General features: G+C 38.4%; 1 protein-coding gene across 1 annotated transcript in view; it reads left to right on the top strand.

Moving 5' to 3' along the window:
- The window catches only part of AATF (apoptosis antagonizing transcription factor), a 92,105-nt gene that overhangs the window by 14,658 nt on the left and 56,081 nt on the right, over positions 1-21,366 (top strand). Inside the window, exons 5-7 of the mRNA XM_010949198.3 lie at positions 19,092-19,206; positions 20,400-20,604; positions 21,125-21,289. Of these exons, the coding sequence (XP_010947500.1) occupies positions 19,092-19,206; positions 20,400-20,604; positions 21,125-21,289 (485 nt within the window). The remainder of the gene's footprint in view (positions 1-19,091; positions 19,207-20,399; positions 20,605-21,124; positions 21,290-21,366) is intronic.

Genomic DNA, 21,366 nt, shown 5'->3' with positions numbered 1-21,366 from the left:
TTCCTTCTGTTTTTTCTTCTCTTCCTGGAAGGCCTATCTTTTTTTTTTTTTTTTTTTTTCGTTTGGTAGGGGAGGCATGTATTTATGTATTTATGTATTTATTTGCAGAGGTACTGGGGATTGAACCCAGGACCTTGTGAATGCTAGCACACACTCAACCGCCGAGCTGTATCCTCCTCCCTGGAAGGCCTATCTTTTGGGGTTAGACTTTTCCTCTGATTTTCTTCTTTTTTTCATTCAGTTTTTTAGATCTCTTCTTCTTTTTTTTTTCCCCTTCTCTTTTTTCCCTCCTACTTTCTAAAAGACATTTCTTCAGCTTTATTTTCCCTTTTACTGAGTATTTTTAACTTCTTCTATCATACTTTAATTTTACTTCTCTGGGGATATACCTGAGATATATATACATTCTTAAGACCTCTTCCTGCATAGTCTGTTTCCTCCAAGCTGCTTTCTTTTCTTTTGTTTTAACCGGCCTGTAATATGTGAGATGTTTTCCTCAGGTATTTGGTGATCCTTTACTCTTTGTTGACTTTTAAGAGTAGGGTACTTAAAAGCTGATGAGACTGCCTTGTGTGTTTGCACAGGGTTCTTTGTCTGTGGTTTCCATTGTAGGGAGATCTGTCTGGGCCACATGGGGAACCCCGCACATCAGCATCTTTAGCTCTTTGCTCTTCATGGGGTCATAGCTGCTAGAGGAATTCTAATCTGCTGCCTGGCTGCCAACATTCTATAAGGTGAGTAAACTGGGGATCTCAGCATTCAGTCTGTGAACCTCAACTTACTCCCCGTTTTTAGTATTATGCCCTTGCCTCAGCTGTGTCTGGTGGCCCCCTGTCCAGAGACCCTATGTTTACCTCTCTTCCAAGGATAAACCTTTAAGCTGCTGCTGAGTGAAGAGGTGTGTGGGCTGTTGTGAGCCCTGCCTTCCTCTGCTCTTCTAGAGGAGCCTCGCACTGCTAGTTCTTGAACCTTCTGGGGTTCTGTGTGTGGGCTGTCCCGGGACCACTTCCTGTTCTTCCCTGCCCGCACAAGAGTCAGCTTACACAGGTTTGCTAAGTTGGTTATTTGTCCATCTGCTTAAAAAAAAAAACAACTGATTTATTGAGGTATAATTGACATACAGTAACCCACCTATAGCACCATTTCTCTGCTCTCCTTTAAAGCAACTTCCCTGGAAAGCGTTGTCTGTACTCACTTTCTTGAATCCCTTTCTCTTGTTCTCTCATGAATGCATTCTGGTCAGGACCATGCCCCTCCCGTTCCACCACACCTGCTCATCAAGGTCACAGATGACCACCATGCTGCTAAACTAAATGGTCAGTTCTTTGTCCTCATAGTCCTCATCTTACTTGACCTGTCAGCAGCAAGTTTGTACAATTCGACCTCTGTGTACACCCATGAAACCATCACCACAATCAAGATCGTGGACATAGTCCTCATCCCCAGGAGTTTCCTCAGCCTCTTTGTAATCTCTCCTTCTGCCCCTCCCCATCCTCTAGCAACCACCAGTCTGCTCTCTGTAACTATAGATTAGTTTGCGTTTTCTAGAATTTTGTGTAAATGAAGTCATATAATTTGTACTTCTTTTGTCTGTCTTTCACTCTGTAATTATTCTGAGATTCAGCCGTGTTTCTGCCTGTGTCAGTAGTTCACTGCCCATTATTGCTGAGTGGTAGTCCATTATATGGGTGTAGCACATTCATTTCTAGTTTCTAGCTGTTAGGAATAAAGCTGCCATAAACATCTGTGTGCATGTTTTTGTATGGACATACACTTGTATGTTTCCTGTATAACTAAGACTGGAAAGGCTGGGTCATGTGGCAGGTATATTTTTACTTTTCATAGAAACTGTCAAGCTGTTTTCTAAATTGGTTATACCATTTTACAGTCCCACCAGTAGTGTATAAAAGTTCTACTTGCTTCACAGCCTCATTAACACTTGGCATGGTCACTCTTTCTCGTTTCAGGCATTCTAATAATCTGGTAGTCCATTAGCTTTTTAGCTTACAAAACTTAGTTGCCATCATCTGCCTCATCCAGGCAGACCTCAGAGATACTGCAGGTTCATTTCCAAACAGCTACAGTAAAGCAAGTATCACAATAAAATGAGTCACATGACTTTCTTGGTTTCCCAGTATATATAAAAGTTATGTTTACACTGCACTATTAAGTGTATGATAGCATTATGTCTTAAACAAACAATGTACATACCTTAATTAAAAAATGCTTTAAGCAGTCAGTGCCCACACAGAACAGAGCAGATACTCAGTAATGGCCTTCGTCTGTAACTGGGGACACCAAGACCTCACAAACCCTTATCACAGATTTTTCAGTTCAGCCCATAAAATAAACCATGTTTTAAAAAATCAACTTTATTGCTAAAAAATGTTAACCACTGTCTGAACTTTCAGCAAATCGTAATCTTTTTGTTGGTGGAGGGTCTTGCCTGGATGTTGATGACTGCTGACTGATCCAGGGTGGTGTTAGCTGAAGGTTTGGGTGGCTGCGGCAACCTCTTAATATAAGACAACAATGAAGTTTGCCGCATTGATTGATTCTTCCTTTCACTAATGATTTCTCTGTAGCATGTGATACCGTTTGATAGCATGTTACTCACAGTAGAACTTCTTTCAAAATTGGAGTCAGTCCTCTCACACCCTCCCACAGCTAAGTTCATGTAATGTTCTAAATCCTTTGCTGTTTCAGCAATCAATTAAGTTTGCCGTCTTATACCGGCATAGTTTGTGGCTGCGCAGAACAACTACAGTCGTAACCCCAGATATCCCTGATCACAGATCACCGTAACAAAATTGGTAATAGTGGAAACATTTGAAATATTGTGAGGATTACCAGACTGTGACACAGAGACCCAAAGTGAGCAAGTGCTGTTGGAAAATGGGGCCGATGGACTTGCTCGACGCAGGGTTGCCACAAACCTTCAGTTTGTAAAAAACTCAGTGTCTGCGAAGCACAGTAAAGCAAGGTGTGTTTGTACTTTGTCCTTCCTTTGTGGTTTTATTCCTTTCAAATTTACTTTAGCCAGTGGACTGGAATAGAGAGTTCAGAGAGAGAGTCACACAAATATAGGCAATTGACTTTTTACAAAGGTGCAGAGCCAGTTCAGTGGAGAAAGGATAGTCATTTCAACAACTGGTGCTGGAACAATAAATAGTACATTCCTTTGCTACAAAATGAACTTCAATGTACAGCCCATACTTCATACAAAAATTAACACAAAATAAGCCATCGACTTGAATGTAAAACATAAAACTATAAAATGTTGTGAAGAAACACATGGGGGAAAAATCTTCATGACTTTGGGTTCAGCAAAGAGTTCTCAGATCATCAAAGGCATAGTCCGAAAAAGAACAAATTGGTGATTAGGCTAACTCAGAGTTAAATCTTTTGCTCTGTGAAAGATGCGTTAACAGAAGGAAAAGATGAACTACGGACTGAGAGAAAATGAGACAAACTACAGACCAAAAGGAAATATTTGCCACTCACTCACCTGACAAAAGACTTGTGTCCAGAATATATAAAGAACTCTCGAAATCCAACAACAAAAACTATCCATTCAACAAACGGCAAAAAATTTGAACAGAAACTTCACCAAGGAAGACATATGGTGACATGAAAGCACATGAAAAGATGTTTATTTAACATAATCATTGATGTTGAGGGAAGTGCAAATTAAAACCACAAGGAGATGCCCCTGCATACCTATTAAATGACTAAAAACAAACACCTGACAACACCAAATGTCGGCAAGGATGCGGAGCAACTCGAACTTTCACGTGTTGCTGGTGGGAATGCAGAGTGGTAGAGCCACTTCGGAGGAAAGCTTAGCAGTTTTTTTAAACATAAAGTTAAATGTCATTTTACAAGATGATCCAGCAGTCCTACTGTTAAATATTTTCCCTAGACAAGGTATGTCATACAAAGACGTGTGTGTGTGTGTTTATAGTAGCTTTATTCATAATCACCAAAAACGAAAACAGCCCGGACGTCCTTCAGGAGGCAGATGGATAAACAAATTGTGGTATATTAATCAGCAATAAAAAGGAGCAAACTCCTGATTAGCGCAGAAACATGGATGAAGCTCAGAGATGTGCTAGTGAAAGGCTCCAGTCTCAAAAGATGATACACTTTAACATTCCATTTATATGACATTTCGGAAAAGGTAAAAACTAAAGGGACAGAGAATGGATCAGTGGCTGGCAGAGGTTAGGCATAGGGGGAGGGTTTGATTACAAAGGGGCTGCCCTGCTTTCTTGTTTGTTTCCTTTAAGTTTCTGTTTTCCTCTTGGGTAGCCTCCTTTCCTTGGAGTGTTTCCTGCGGTGGCTTGCCACTGAACCTTTCAGCTTGACTTCATAGCGAACATTTTGCTGGGATTGAGGATAGGGGTATAAATAGTTGTGTGCTTGTTCCCAGATAACTCTGGGAACATTTCTTACGGTAACGGATATGTGATACGGTACTTGCAGGGATGGAGGATTGGGCCACATCAACCTATAATGTCATTTTTGCTTGAAAAATATATCTTTGGTACTAAAACCTTACCCAGAAGAGAATAATAGATTACACAGAGCTTCTAGGTTTTGATGTGGGTTAGAACTGAAAAATGAGATGTCTTTAAACTCCTTTTTGTTCTCTCTTTGATAAGTGATATAATGTGGTTTGGACACTCAGAGATTCCTGAGATTCCAGGTTCTGGTTGATGATTTACTGCAAAATTGCTTATAAATTGAAGTAGAAAATGTTTTGCAGACCTGGCAGCTTTCTGGCTTCACACCCATTTGTCACCCAGCATTTCCCTTTGTGTATAGAACAAGAATTAATTAGGCTGCACTGCAGGAAAAGTTTATGGCTATAATTTATATAGGATGAATTTCTTTTTAAAGAGACAGCATTGTTTTGTATACCTATATACATGTAAGTGTGTACATATAAAGTGGGTTTTTTCCCTGAAAGCAGTGTCTGTGAGCTTCTGGAGTAAACACTCATTTTTCTACTTAATGCTAGATGTTGGTGGAATAGATGCTTTTATGGTGATTGCTTTCTGATTAAACTGTGGGGTTGTTTCTTGTTTTTAAATTCATTGTATACTGGTGATCAGGCCTCAGTTTTAGGTTTGCATTTTAGACCTTGGTCAGACTTGTCTGGTTTCTAGAGCTTTGTATTCTTTTGGTCTCTAAGAAGACTTAGGATCCTGTCTTTTTTTTTTAGGGTCTTGCTCATTCAATTAATGTTTTCATAATCAATGCAAGTCAGAACTTGCAATTTGTCCCTGATTTGCACATTAAAGAGCTCCATTAATTAAGAATCCTGGTGTTTGGCATGTTCCCGCAGGATCTGTGCATTATTTACATGGTAAAAGTGCAAGATGCAAGTTTCTCAGTTGTAGTGGCAATTGCAGTTAATCCTGCTTTTTTCTTTCTTTCTTTTTTCCTTTTTTCTTTTTCTTGTGAATAGCAATTACTTCACTACTCCTTGGGGATACATTGTACCAAAACAGGAACAAGTGATCCAAATGAGGGGGCCAGAGAAGAAGAGTAGAAAGTAAATCCTTTGTTTAAAGGGGGGAAAAAAAAACCCTAAAAGACCTAGAGAATGGGTGTGTTTGGTTTTTGTTGGTTGTTTCACTTAACTAAATGTAGGAGGTGTAATTGTTTACTCTGAATTTGCAGATTTTTTTTCTCTTGGTAATAGTAGTTGTACTGATAAGTGAAGTTACCTTTCATAATCCAAATAACCCCAGAAACTTAGACAGACAAACCTCTATGCTTATTATGTGAAGTAAGCTATTTCATAATATTCCTGTTTTGAGTTGCTTTTTCATGAAATCACTTTCCAGATTGTTTGGGTTCTCTTACCATTTCTTTTGGAAGCCTTGGTCGGAGCCAGAGGTGGTCTCCCATCTTGATATGCAGGGTGGTATAAAAGCAGTTGGAAACATGAAATCAGATCTCTGTTTAGCATGTTCCTCCTTTCCAGATTGAACCATGGCTGATGCTTACCTACTCATAATGTATTTTCCCAGTAGTAACTGGTCTATCTTTAAAAATACTATGAGAAGCTGCAAAGCAGAGTAGAGACATTCTTTTCCCTGATAGTATGAGATTTGCTAGGGATCTTATGGGGCTTAATTTAATGTCTTTATAGTCTTCTATTACTGTATATATATATATAATCTTTATATACATTGTGTATATATATAAAATCTCTACTGTAAAAAAAAAAAACATAAGCAGTAGAGATGTATGTAAAAGAAGTGAAAATTCTTCCCTTTCCCGAATCCCCATACCGCCTTCTAAGAGAAAACAATGTGAGGTATATTCTTCCAGACATTTTCATATGTATGTATTTTCTTCCACTATGTGTATTTTTCCATTAAGCTTTAATGGAAGCTTGATGGCGGGGTGGGGTAGCAAGGGGGAAAAAACAAAGGCTATCATGGTACTTATAAATTATCTTAGAGAAAGTCTGTATGTCATGATGTCTTTAAGACATAATTCTCTCTTGATTATTATAATTATTATATGTACAGCTTGTCCCCGAATAAGTTTGCCCGTATGACTTGCTTTGAAAGTTTGTTATGCTTGGACTATACTTGACTTTAATTTGAGTTCTTTTGTAATCTTTAATTAGCTTTCATGTAATATTGATTGTTTTGCTTGGTGTTTATTCTCAAAGCTACCAGATTCTATTTTTCTTGAGGCATTTGAGTAAATTTGCTTCTGGATAAATCCAAAATGCTACTGTTTTGAGAAGAATTTTTACTAGCTATTCATACTATTTCATGCAAGGAAAATGTTTATAGGTAGAGAGGCTCAGACAGTGTTAAAGATTCTTAAATCCTTAAGATGGTACGTAATCTATGCTCCGTAAATGTCGACAGTGGTGAGGGTTTGGAGGAAGAGCAGGGACAAATGTGCTAACCCAAGTAATTAGAAAGCATTTCTGATGTCCTCAGTAAGACTCTCAAGATAGAAGGACATGAGTGAAACGAAATCAAATGTGACATTTTGAGAACTGGGATGATGAATTTACTTCTATCTTGGTATTTTTATTGTGCAGGTAGAATGCTAGGTGCCACTATATTCTGAAAAGAAAGAAAACAGCTCCCATTTGTTAATTGTGCACTGCTCCCCATGCACTGTATTATGTTCTTTACAAATGTCTCATTTAGTCCTCACGGCAGCCTGTGAAATAGGGGCTAATAACTGTGCTGTACATATGAGGAAATCAAGTCTTAGAGAGGTTAAATAACTTGATTAAGGTCACACAGTTAGAGGCAAGGCCAGTATGAGGTCCGCTGTGCTTCACAACCTCCGCTCTAGGCCATCACTATGCATATAGTTTAACTCTTACCTGTGGGTTTTTTTTTTTCCCTTTTTGAAGAATCTATGAGGGAATAAAGAAATGAAATATATGCCAGAGCTTAAAGGTATGAAGGCAGGAGAGAGATGGAGATGAATTTGTTGTAAAGCAGAAAGCTTAGAGTGTGAGTAGTAGATGTAGCCTTTAGTTTTTCTGAAGATTGTTCCTACTTCCTGCTTTTCTGTAAGAGTGCCGGAAGTGCTCTTACTGAAAGGGGGCTCTGAGGATCTAGTTCCTGCCCTGTAGGCAGGTTAAGACTTTTTAAAAGTGATAAAGAAGTGGATAAATATGTTTTTTTCTTATTATGAATTTACTACATAGTCATTATATAAAATTTAGAAAATGGCCACCTCAACCTCAGCAGCCACAACTGTGTACTTTTAACACAATTTTGGTATATGGTGTAAATATTTTCTACTTTCTTTCCCCACCATAGGTGTGTAGTTAGAACAAAAAAATGAAACCATATTCTGTATTCTGTTTTGCAGTCTGTTTTTTCCTACTTAACAGAGATCATGAATATTTTTCCATGTCATTAAATATTGTTCTACAGCATTATTTTTAATGGTAGCATAGACTTTCCATCATATGGGTAGTTGAACCAGTTCTTTATTGTTGGACATTTGGATTGTTTCCAGTTTTTCATTTTTATAAATAATGCAGTAAACATCATTGCTACTAAATCTTTACTCACATCTGTGATTATTTTGTTTCATAAAATAAATTTCTAGTTGTGGGATTAGTATGTATTCAGGGATATACAAAATTTTAAGGCATTTGATCTGTATTGCCAGAAAAGTTGTATCAGTTTATATATTCTCACCTTCTTTATGTGAATGTCAGTTTCCTTTATCCTTGTCAACACCGGATATTACAGTTTTGTTTCATCTTTGTCACTTTGGTAGATGGAAAATGGTTTCTGCTTCTTTTAATTTACATTAAAAAATTTACATTTCCTAGTGTTTAATGAGGGTAAACATTTTTTCCTTACGTTTACTGGTACTTGGTATTTCTTTTGTGAATCATACGGGGAAATTTTTAATTAGTTCTCAGGGTGGGTGATGATCTCCTTGTCAGTCACATTTATGGTCACCTCTAATTTCTCCTGTTACTATTTGTTTGATTTTCTGTTGACAGGAAGAATTACATCTACTTCAGAAAAACTCTTTGTATTGTTGAATATATTTATTTAATCTTAATTAGCTTTTTAAAAATTATAAAAGTAAAATTCATAGAAGGAAACATTTTTTTCAAATAGGACTAATTACCCCCTCTCCCCCACCTAACAGTCCTGCAGTATATAACACAGATTGTGAAAGTCCTCTTTTTCCTTACTATTAATAGCGCTCTTCAGAGAAAACCATCTTTAGCAATTTGATGTATATCCTTCCAGATACTTTGTCAATTTAAACTTTTTAAAAAGTTAATTAATTAATTAATTAGTTAATTAATTAATTATTTTGGGGGGGAGGTAAGTAGGGCTATGTATTATTTTAATGGAGGCACTGGGGATTGAGCCCCACCTTGTAAATGCTAGGCATGTGCTCTACCACTGAGCTATACCCTCCCCCTAAACTTTTTTAAAACCATAAATGAGACCTTAAGGATACATAAGGATTGATCTATAACCATCTTTCCATATTAATAAATATAAGTCTTACCTGTTCTTCCTTTAAAAAAAAAATTCTGTGCGATCTTTGCTTTCATTTTCTTTTTCCTGAAGTATTTTAAAGTAGTTGTCATGTCATTTTTGCCTCTAACTACTTCTGTCAATGGCTCTAAAAAAATGAGACTGTTTCTTCTGTAGCATTATCATCTCACCTAACTGGATTAACACTTCCTAACAATCCTAATAATGTGTCTACTCTGTGTTCAGATTGCTTCAGTTATCCCCCAAACTATTATGGCTTAGTGTATTCAAACCAAGTTCCATTTGTACTTATCCTTTTCAACAGCTGCACAGAAAGTTATCTGGCTAAACTAAATCGATTTCACCAACCCCTTATTAATGGGCTCAAAAGATGTTTGCAGTTTTTACCTATTATAAACAATGCTAAAAATAATGTTTTATACCTACCTCTTTGCTTGCTTATCTGATTATTTCTTTAGGATTAATTTCTAGAAGTGGAATAGTAGAATCAGGAGGTACGCATGTGTAAAACTTTGATACATTTTGCCAGATATGTTGTGCTAATTAAACTCTATCAGTTGTATATGGAGAGTGTGCCTTTCCCCACATTCTTGCCAGCATCAAGCAGTATCAGAAAAATATCACATTGTTTTCTTTCTTTCTTTCTTTCTTTCTTTCTTTCTTTCTTTCTTTCTTTCTTTCTTTCTTTCTTTCTTTTTTTTTTTAGGTAAGGCTAATCATATTTTCTGGTGTGTTTGGCCATTTGAATTTTGGAGACTATTAATCCATTTGTTAACATTTTTCTTTTTCAGGTTAAGCAGATATTCTTTTGTCTTGTCTTGCAGGATCTGCCTTCCATCCGTATGATTTGGGCTTTCTTTAGTTTCTACTCTTCCTTTTTTCAAGTGTGGGAACCAGATTTAGATAAAGCAATATAACAGAAACTCACCAGTGCTTTTTTAAAATCATGCAGTGATATGAAGGAGGGCAGTTTTGTCATTTTTTTGGAATTGAATATTTCATTTCACTTTTTTTTCCAGATACTTTTGATACATAACCCTTAAGGGTACAGTGATGTAGAAAATGAAAAATGTGCGGGTTTTCCGTTTTTAAGCTTGTACTAGTGTTTCATCTTCTTTATCAGTATAATGACGATATAGTAATAGTACACACCTCAAAGGATTGTTGTGAGGAATTAAATGAGTTACTGTATAAAGAGTGCTTAGGTTAGTGCCTGGTACTTAGTAGGTCCTTAATAAATATTAACTATTAATGGCAGTAATAGTTTTTGTTTGTTTGTTTGTTTTTTAATTGAAATGCAGTCAGTTACGATGTGTCAGTCTCTGGTATACAGCACAGTGTCCCAGTCTTGCATTTACATACGTATATTCATTTTCATATTTTGTAGTAGTTTTTTCTTAGCCACAGTATTTGTTTCCCTCTTCTTTAAGGGGCTATGTAAATGAATACTTACAGTTAGTTCTTTGAAGACTTGAAATGTACACACAAAAAGTACATACCAGGAAAAATATTAGGACATCATTTTTATTCAGTTACTCATTCAACAGTATGGCATCTATCATTTGCCAGTACCAAGTATACCAGGGTGAACAGTTCAGTCCCTGCCTCAAGGAGCTCACAGTAAGGTGTGGAGGCAAGTCAACCACTTCAAAGCATGAAGCATCATTTAAATGTTTTTACATAAGAGCAACGTGTTTCATTTTGGGGTTGGTGAGTAGACAATGCTTACTTTCGCTGATATGAAAAGAAATGCAAATAAAACAGTCTTTTATTTCCTGACCTTTAATTTAGCCGTCTAAGTGGCAATATTATTGTCTTCATGAGAATGCATTATAACGTGGCTAACAAAAATTGTTAGTTATGTTCATGTTTGTAAATTCTTAAATCTAATAAAATGATTTTGAGACTCTTAGGACTAGCCTATACATCTTACAGTTGGTGTGCTCAAATAGGGAAGAAGTTAAGTTTGATTACCTTGCTTCTGTTAACAAAAGCTCAGTTTGTTGAGGATACATAATTGTTAACGTTAGCAAATAGGGAGTCCACATTTTGTTTGCTTGTCAGCATTTAGATTTGGAAGTGATAGTGTAATTAGATGTTCTGTCATGTGACTTGGGCATCAGTTCTCTGGAACTGAAATATTTATAGAATCCTCTTTATAACCCAGGTGATGTGTTAGGGGCTAGAGTGACAGAACGAGATCTCCAGCAGCTCATGATGAATGCAGTAGGGTTTGTGTTCTAGCAGTGATGTAATGATACTGAGAAAGGAGTAGTTAACTCTGCATAGGAACCCCCATTTCTAGACCCATACTGTATGGAGAACTTGGGCACTTGGTTTGGGACAGTTTCACTCCCTGAGAGGCTGTTTACTTAAAGGCTTTTTAATGTGAAAAGATCAGACTATTTTATATGAATCAGAGAGAGTTACTTGGATTGTGTGTCTAATTTTATTTTTAATAAGTTTCCTTACTTCACAGTTTACTTTACATTTTAATGGTGTTTTAAATTATAAGTGTAATATGTGCTTATAAAATATTCAAACAGTTCAAAAATGTATCAAATAAAAATGAAAGTGTCCCCACTCTCCCTGGGTAACTCCTGTTAGATAGTTTAAACAATTACTTGTAAATAAACTTGGATTTTAAGTACGTCATGCTCTGAGCATTTACTCTTTCTGTTTAAAGGGGGAAAATAAATTTCCCTTTTCAGGGAAGTACTCTGGAGCAGTGGCGGTTGTCTGGGAACTGTGAAATGGAAGGTAACTAGTGGATTTCAGGAAGTACATTGATCAGCTGGATTGCTGTGTCCTGTAGGGCTTTTTAAGGATTTATTGACACACTTCATCAAGGTATTTGAGAGAGTATTCAGGGAAACCTAAGAAATTCTGCAGTTATTTTCCCTTCCTTATAAATTCATGCCTGGTCAGAAATTACAGCTTGAGTGGGATATCCCTCCACAGAACTCAAATGCACACTATCTATCATGTTACTTAGGGCGGCAGTAATGTAAAATGGGGAGGATTTTTCCTTTTGGTTTCTTTCCGTGAGGGGCTCACCCAACATATTTTATCTGACATCTCTTCATCTCTCCCTTATTTCAACTTCCACTTACTCCCCAATTCCCCACATCATTCTCTTAAGAGAGAAAAATAAGTTTTGTCCACCGAGTCCTCTTTCTTCTTTGATTTAATATGTCTTGGGTTGACTGTTTCTCACAAAAACACTTTGCATTCAGAATTAGCCCATCAAGCCGTTTCCTCCATAGACCGCTGCACAGACCGCTTGCCTTCCGCCATGGTGCCCTCTGAGGTGGGAGAGCCAAGTCTGCTTTTGGCTTAGTCGTCATGATTTTAGAATATAAGTCCCCGTGCTCTGCTTTGAAAAGTTATCCTACTGGTTATTTCATGCCATTAAAAAAAAAATGCTACTTCTGGTTCACGGAACCAGCCAACACAGTGGGACAGAACTCTTTACGTGATTCTAGTTAAAACCATGGTCCTCCTAATATCACATCCGTTTATCTGAATCGGGGGCTGTATATATGCACGCACCTATATGTGTGCGTACCTGCACGGATATATAAAAATTCTAGTTGGAAACAGATTGGAAATGATAGCAACTTGTCCATATGGTTGGTGTTAAGGAATTTGCAACCTGCAGTCCTCGTCCTCACTGGTAACTCCATTCTGCTTGGGGAACATAGAACAAGCCCAAACAGTAATACTGACAGATTTCGGAATTATGATACAGTGGAGCCTTCACGTAATTCTTTGTTGAAGAAGTTAGGGCCTAAATGTTAAGGCTTATTGTTATTCTGAGTTGATAATCTCTGCCTTGCTTTAATAATTTTTCCTCATGCCTGGGTAGCCCGCGAGTTGCACAATAATCACTCACACAGCTTTGTAATCAATGCCCAAAGTAATAGGATTCCTCTGGCCACCGGCAATTAATAAATTTGTGTCTTTTTTAAAACACTAGCAAGTCGGGCCTGAAATACGACTGACTGGCTCCCCTCATTTGCATATTTATTGCAGTGGAAAAATTCTTACCAGATGATTGATGCTGAGCCTGCCTCTTGAATTCCAAGCAGCACATTATTATGAAATGAAAAATGCCGGCCATACAGTTGATTAAAGTTGAAGACAGTGGAATCGGTGTTTTTTAAGATTGTGGGAGAATTAAAGGCATATTTTAATAGATGTTGACAAGAAGTGAACTAACAAAAGCAAAGCAAAGGATTTGCTTGAAAAGATTTAATCAAACGTCTTTCTTGGGGGATTAATTGCCGGGGATGACTAGTGCAAGTGGCAGGCTTGTGTGGATTTGAATGAAAAGTATTGTTCTCAGGCCAATATATCGTGTGTCATTTTGACCTATAGTTTAGCTGCAGTTCTAGAGTTACTTTGGAAGGAGAAAAGAATGCTCTCGTAGTCTGCACGTTCTAGTTCAATGTATATATCTGGGGTAATAGGAATGGAGGAGTTTATACATACTTGCACATACATAATTGTGTGTTTGCACATTAAAGATGATGGTATAGGTATTTAAAAACTGATAAGGTGAGCTTTATTTTACTTTACACTTTTGCTCTTCCCGTTCCCCCTCCACCCACTTGCCAGGAGTTTTACTTATTGGTTTATAATCTAATTAATGAACTGTGTGCCCATGTCCAAACTTATTCTCTGCCTACAGTTCTGTTTATGTCGAACAGCCTAGATGAATCAGGGGAAAAAAATAAAGCTGTTAGGTGAAAATGGTTTTTAGATTGGTGACATTTTATATGTAGAATGCTTGCATATGGGTAGCATGTAAATGAATACTTACTATAGGAATCTATGAATTCTGGTTCAGTCCTAGCGCTGTAGATCAGAACAAGCAGAGCTTACGATTTTCACCATGTGAAAGATGATGATTTGGGGATGGTAATATACTTCCTATTTCTATAGCATTTAAAAATCTGCAAAATACCTTAATTTATAAAAACATGTATTCTTTTTCACTTTAATTCTGCAAGATAAACAGGCCAAGGATTATAGATGAGACAGCTGAGACTCAAAGAGATTGAACTGGTCCACTCAGTGTAAGATGACTAGTTAGTGATACTGTCAGTTGGAATACAGGGCTCCTGACCCTTAGTAAAGTGCTCTTTCCATTTACTCTCTGCTTGGGAAATTAGTCCTAAAGCCGCTGCCCATATGCTTAGGTTGAATCTTGGTAATAAGGTGAGGCATGTGTCCTTCTTAATCTCCTCGTAAGAGAAAGGCCCCTGGAAATGGACCACGTAGGGCAAAATAAACATATATATCCTTGACAGTCTCCATTTGTTCTGTGGCCACATGCCAGGAGGGAGAGAAGAAAGTACCTGCATCTCTGCTGCTTCTCTAAACTTTTAACTCCGACAGTAATTGGGAGAAAAATTAGAAACTGTTGATTCCATACTCTTTATTATTCATAGGGTCGAACAAATAGAATTCATCCCTATATAAATGATAAAGAGGGGATTTTGTTTTGGATTGGTTTGTTTTTTGGCTGGGTAGAGTTCCCTCTGGGATTTGAGCCTCCAGGAGAGAGTCTTTCCTTGCTCTTGTCAGGCGGAGGCCTGCCGTGTCCAGCAGAGGATTCCCCCTTGTCTTTCCAGGTTTCACATGAAATTCGCTAGAAGGAAATGTGGCCCTAATGTTGCAAAGAAATGAGAATTGGATTCTGCCTTCTAAATCTCTTTACAGGAGGTTGTCCGTGTGTTGGCCACTGATGACTTTACTTTGATAAACATTTTTTTTTTTTTTGGTGGTTAGAAGCACAGAATTGCAGATTTCATCTCTGGTGGGTCTCTTGACACTTTGATGCATGGTGGTGCTATCCCCGAATGGAGCTTAAATACTTCAGGGCTACTTTCTGACTGGGTGAAGGGGTGTATAAAATGAGAACATATGAGAGAGTATTAACAGAAAGGCACACTTTGATTTACTGATATTGGCTCTCTGCTTTCTTGTTGGATTGATATGCTGTCTAATATATCTGCAATGGATTTTTTTTAAACTGACTTGAACAAAATAAAAGGGCTTGTATAGCTACTTGAAAGTGGCCCTTAAAAGTAGTAGTCTTTTTGTTGGATGTTTTCACAATTCTTGGTTATGTTACGTGTGAGAGTCAAATTATGACTTGCGTGTTGGGGACAAGCAGCTATAAACATTATCTACTGCTTTGCAGCTTCTTCCCTGCATGGCCCTTGATTTCATAGTTTAGATCATGGGCACATGGTACCTAGAGGAAGTAAGGGACAGCCGCTTGCTTTTCCTGTTCTTTGAAATTTTTTATTGTGGTGAAAAGACACGTAACGTAAAATTTACGATCCTAACTGTTTCTTAATGTACAGTTCAGTAGTGTTACGTGTGCTCACATTGTTGCACAACCAGTCTCCAGAACTTTTTCATTTTGCCAAACTAAAGCTCTATGCCCGTTAAACAACAACTCTCCATTTCCCTCTCTCCCAGCCCTTGGCACCCACCATTCTGCTTTCTGTTTCTATAAATTTGACTATTCTAGGTGCCTCATATAAGTGGAAGGAATTATCCTTTTGTGACTGGCGTATTTCACTCAGCATCATGTCCTCAAGGTTCATCCCTGCTGTAGCATGTGTCAGAATTCCTTCCCTTTTTAAGGCTGAATAATAGTCTGTTTTTTAAGTGTTGTTTTTGAAGATAGAAGGATTGTAGAGAGTTTTTTTCTGGGCAGAGGGTAGAGCTCAGTGGTAGAGCACATGCCTAGCATGCACGAGGTCCTGGGTTCAATCCCCAGTACATCCATTAAAATAAGTATATAAATAAATAAACTTAATTACCTCCCCCTCCAAAACAAAACTAAACAAAACAATTTTTTACTGTATAGAGATAGACTGAGGTAGTAGCATTATTATTATTTTGGTCTTAAGGACTTTTTAAAGTGTTTTTTAAAATTGTGGTAAAATAGGTATGACGTAACATTTACCATTTTAACTGTTTTTAAGTGTACACTTCAGTATCAAGTACATTCACATTGCTATGCATCTGTCACCACTGGCCATTTATAAAATTTTTCATCATCTGAAACCAAAACTCTGTTTCCATTAAACAGTAAGTCCCCCTTCTCACCTCTCCCCAGTCCTCGGTAACCACTCTTCTGTTTTCTGTTTCTGTGAATTTGACTATTTTTAAGGTACCCCATAGACGTGTAACCACACAGTATCTGTCCTTTTGCAACTGGCTTATTCCATGTAGCCTAGTATTTTCAAAGTTTAGTCTTGGGAATGTTGAAGACTGCTTTCCAAATGCAAAATTGATTTGTGGTTTCACTTTGGAGAATGGGGGCTCTCTTAAGGTGTAGCCATTTCTAGAAAAGGAGGGCAAAACAATGGTTCATGCTTATGTAGAATTCGGATGGGATGAGATTTTTGCTTTTCATGGGCTACCTTGCAAATGTTAGTGTCTATTTTGTTTTCTTAAAGTTCTTGCTATAACATACTTTCAGAACTTTAGCGATTATGGGATGTCTGTAATCCTCAGCTCTTTTTGCATATAATCATTTGTGGTAACCTAATATTTGTAGTTGTGATTTATAGTCTTTGCTCTCCTCATTCATTTAAAAATTTCCCATATGTATATATACATAATGTTGCATTGTTCCACTTACACACTTAGTACATTTATACTTTAAAATAATTCTTGCCTTAAAATTCTTACATCTTTATTCTTTTTCCTTCTTACCTACTTTTCATCTTGTTTATATGTAATCCATTTCTCCCAAACTGACAGAAGAATAATTCTGTATAACTTTTCTCTTCTTCATGAGAATAACTTTTTAATCTTTATGTTTGGTGGAAAGTTTTGTTTGTTTTCGTTAAGATTCAGAGCAACAGTTTGAGAATCTTGTTTTGGAACACAAGGCATTTTGGATTTTTTTCAGGTCATATTGAAATATTGCAGGTCCTCCCATGTGGCGTGGATATGCACTGATTATAAAAGGATTAGAATGTGGAATTTAGACAAGATGTGATTAAGCATCTTATATTACTTTTAAAGAAGGAAGTTGTATTTATATAGTTTTATATAGGAGTTATTGGAAGAATACAGAGTAGCTGGGTCATTGAGTTCCTTCTGACCAATCTAAGGAGGCTTTCTCAGGTCAGCTCTTAGCCTTACATCACATCGATACAGAATGCTATAATATGGTATGTTTGGAGAACTTGTCTAAGTCATGTGTCATTGTCCCATTGATGAAATAGGATGGGATGTAAAACTGGAAGCTACTCATGCTGGGCAAGATAGAAGTGGAAAAGACAGATTGAGATTCATGAAAGTCACTTAAACTGAAGTTTGTGTGGGCTGAAGTTAGTCTAGAACATAAAATAAAAATGAAAAGAGGGTGGATGGTATAGCTCAATTGGTACAGTGCATGCTTAGCATGCATGAGGTCGTGGGTTCAATCCCTAGTACCTCCATTAAGTAAATAAATAAACCTAATTGCCTCCCCCCTCAAAAAAAAAAAAGAAAAATGAAAGTAGGGGTGCTTGTGAGGATTATAGTTTCTTGAGGGAAAGAAGGAAGGCGTGCTTGAAGCATGGCCAGAGATAAGTGGACAGCTGTTGGTGACAGTAAGTATGGAAAACACAGGATTTAGCAACTGATTGAATACATAGAATAAGGGCCCCAGAATGTCAGTGATCGCCTATTAAAGCACATCAGAGACAAGAGAATCAGACAAAGAAGTATTAGGTAGGAAGAAAAAAGTTCTGTTTCTGACATGGTATGTTTGAAGGAGTGATGGAGTGTCCCTGTGAAGATTTTCTTGGCAGTTGCTGGATGTGAAGGTTTGATTCTGATGAGAGACATCTGAGTGCTGTCAAAACATAACTAGTAATTATCAGTGTCTAGCTAGCCCCTTTAGTAGGATTATGCTGATAAGGAAGGTAAGAGTTCGGTTCTCAGAGGGCCAGTTTTTGTTCTGAAAGTTCTTGGCTATAGACTTTATACTTAATCCTGACCAGCTTTATTACAAGTGCAGCCTGTTGGCTTTGAGAAGAATCAGATGAGAACATGTCTGCGATGTGCAGATTTTTAATACACAGTTCAGTGCAGTGCGCCCTCCTCTGCATCCTTGGGTTCCGCATCCACAGATTCAGCCAACTTTGGATAAAAAAAAAATTTGGAAACAAAAAATGCCAGAAAGTTCCAAAAGGCAAAACTTGAATTTGCAGCACTTTAGCAACTATTTACAAGGTATTTACAATGTATTTACAATTACTTACATAACATTTACATTGTGTTATGTAAATCTAGAGATGATTTAAAGTATACAGGAGTATATGTGTAGGTTGTATGCAAAGAGTGGGCCCTTTTATATAAGGGACTTGTGCATCTGTGAATTTTGGTATCCTGGTGGGGGGGGGTCCTATAACCAATCCCCTGTGGATACTCAGGGACGAATGTCTGCAAACCGTACGTCATTAACTTGAATTTCCATTCGTGAACAGCAACTTCCCATGAGGACATGTGTTGACAGATTGAATGAATGAGGTGGCAGCTCACACCGGAGGCAAAGGAGATCTCCTTGGGGAGGGTGGTGGTGGTGGTGGTAGGAAACCCCAGAACTAAATTGTACTCTTCAAGAAAGAGAAGGAATTGCTTAAGGAGTTGATTGATAAAGGGATGATCCAAGAGGTCAGCGGGTAACCTATAGAAAAACCCCTGAGAGACTTAACACCAAGGGAAAAAGATGACTGGTTATGACGACAGGCAGGGAAGAAGTTTGTCAAACTTACTAAATTTACGAACTCACAATTTATTGCAGAGAATTTCGAAGTACCTTACACATATTACCTTACTTGTCCTCACAACAACCCTATGAGGTGTAGGCACTGTTATCATTTCCTTTCAGGAATTCTGTCTTTCAGAGAGTCCTTGGTCCCTGCGTACCCTGTGCCTGCCCCCTCGGCCAGGACTGCTCAGAAGTCATAAGTTCTAGCATCGCCTACTTGGAGAACTGGAGGTAATTAATTGTTCCATCTGTGCTTCATTTCCCAGGTCACAAGGCACTTAAAGCACTGTTGAGGTCGTTGGTGGATCTTCAGGAAGAGTTGCTTTTCCAGTACCCAGACACTAGATACCTGGTAGAGGGGACAAAGCCCAGAGCAGACAGGTAAGAGGGAATGGAACTATATAATTGCTTCTTTTCTTTTCATTTGAATAGTTTCCCATGATTTATGAAAAAGAAAGCCAAGTCCTTTCCAGACGGATCTCAGACTTAATGTTAGTGAAATAGAAAGAGCCTCTTGCATTTACCTGGTGGCCAGGATGGCACATAAATTGGGAATTAGGTTTTGGATTTTTATGCATAGTTGTGCCCAATTCTTTTGGGGAGCTTCTGCAGAAAATTTGCCTTCTTTTTAGATCTAGTGAAATTATAGATGAAAGCACATTTTTAATATTAACGCTTAATTAATGTTTAGGAAGCACTTTGTGCCCATGCATGGACTTGCTAGTCACAGCTGACTTTGCAGCAAGGGAAGAAGCAATTATTTTGAGGAGAGGAAGAATTTCCAAAAGCAGCAGAATAAATCTTTTTCCTTCCCGAATTTATCACATTTGATGAAGGTTCTCCCCTGCCTCTCCCCTTTGTTTGAGTCTGCTGCGCGTGGTACCTGCCTGCTGTTTTCCTTTGGGCTTCTCTGCTCCATTTCTTTCTACTGGATTAGTTGGAAGGACCAAAAAAAGGAGCTCACGGGTAGTCAGCACAGCCTGCGCCTTGGGGTCAGGAGTCCGGAGAGCGCGGCCGGCTCTGGCAGCTGCCAGCGGCGGTGCTTTGTCACGAGAGTGAGGGGGCTGCAGTCTGGCTCGGGTGCTGTCGCCTGCCCCTTTGCGCTTTCTTCGCCTTCTGCTTCTTTTCATTGCGTTTGACTAATATCATTCAGCTTTCCCAAACAGTTGGTCACAGGGAGATGTATTTCCCTTATTGATCTGGGGATTAAGGTCATAAAACTATGATGATGTGTTTAATTTTTAAAGGCCCTCCTGTAACAGTATTGGCCTGGTTCATATGCATTTCTAATAAAGTTTTTAACCAGCTCATTTATCTTTACAGTTTGCTTGCCTTTTAAAAAATATTTTGAAACCGGTTATTTTTACATTTGTTTGAAAAGTTAACACGAGTTTTTCTTTGACCTCATGAACATTCTTTTCCAACAACAAGAAAGAAAACCGTCCTCACATCTGCGGCGCTAGGATGTAGGCAGCACAGGGAAGGCCTGCGGACGCGGGGCTGCATGTGAGCCCGGGTCCTTGTCTCGGTAGCGTCTACTGACCGTGGACTTGGTATTCTTACTGGTTTTCCAGTGAGGAGGAGATTCCCAGCGAGGACGAGGAGCTCGTGGAAGAGAAGAAGCAGCAGCAAAGGAGGGCCCCAGCAAAGAGGAAGCTGGAGACCGAGGACTACCCCAGCTTCATGGCGAAGCGCTTTGCCGACTTCACCGTCTACAGGAACCGCACACTCCAGAAGTGGCATGATAAGACGAAGCTGGCTTCTGGAAAACTGGGGAAGGCAAGTGTGCGTGTGCGTTTGCGTGCGTGTGTGTGCAGCCTAAAGCGGTGTAGGAAGTTGGAACTTCAGCTCATTTATGTGGCTGATTCCTCGATGTAATAGTAATCAGTCATTTCTGTAGAAAGATTTACTGTACTCCTACCGTTGGGGTTTGTACCATTCAGACATGGGATTTTAACTTTATGAGAAAGGGTATTTTATTCTAGAAATCGTGGCCTTGTAAGTGTTCAAGTGTTGGAAATACAAAATACTTTGAAGAGATGGATTTTTAAACGATTACTATTAAAGGAACAGAAGTTAATCTCTGGGTATTGGAAAGTAGTATGACCTGCTAAAGACTAATTTTTTTACTTTTTCTGACGACAGTTACAGTCATTCACAGACTCAGTCTTAAACAGAAAGTCCCCTCTGAAAGGAGGATTGTTTGTTTCTCTGCTGACACAGAAAGATAGAGAAACCAACGTAACTGCCTTCAGCAGAGACTTTCTGCATTATCTGATACTGGTTAATGTTGTTGCAGGGTTTTGGTGCCTTTGAACGCTCAATCTTGACTCAGATTGATCATATTCTGATGGACAAGGAAAGATTACTTCGAAGGACACAGACCAAACGCTCTGTCTACCGAGTTCTTGGCAAACCTGAACCGGCAGCACAGCCTGTCCCGGAGAATTTGCCAGGACAGCCGGTAAGAACTCTGTGATGCACGGTGATTATGGGGAGCAGTTTCTGTGAGGCTAATTAACTGAAAAATCTGATCACCTA

The sequence above is a fragment of the Camelus bactrianus genome, chromosome 16 (assembly GCF_048773025.1).
Source record: "Camelus bactrianus isolate YW-2024 breed Bactrian camel chromosome 16, ASM4877302v1, whole genome shotgun sequence".
NCBI classification, from domain to species: Eukaryota; Metazoa; Chordata; class Mammalia; order Artiodactyla; family Camelidae; genus Camelus; species Camelus bactrianus.
Note: the sequence above shows the minus strand (reverse complement) of the source record. Positions and strands in the feature narration are given on the sequence as shown.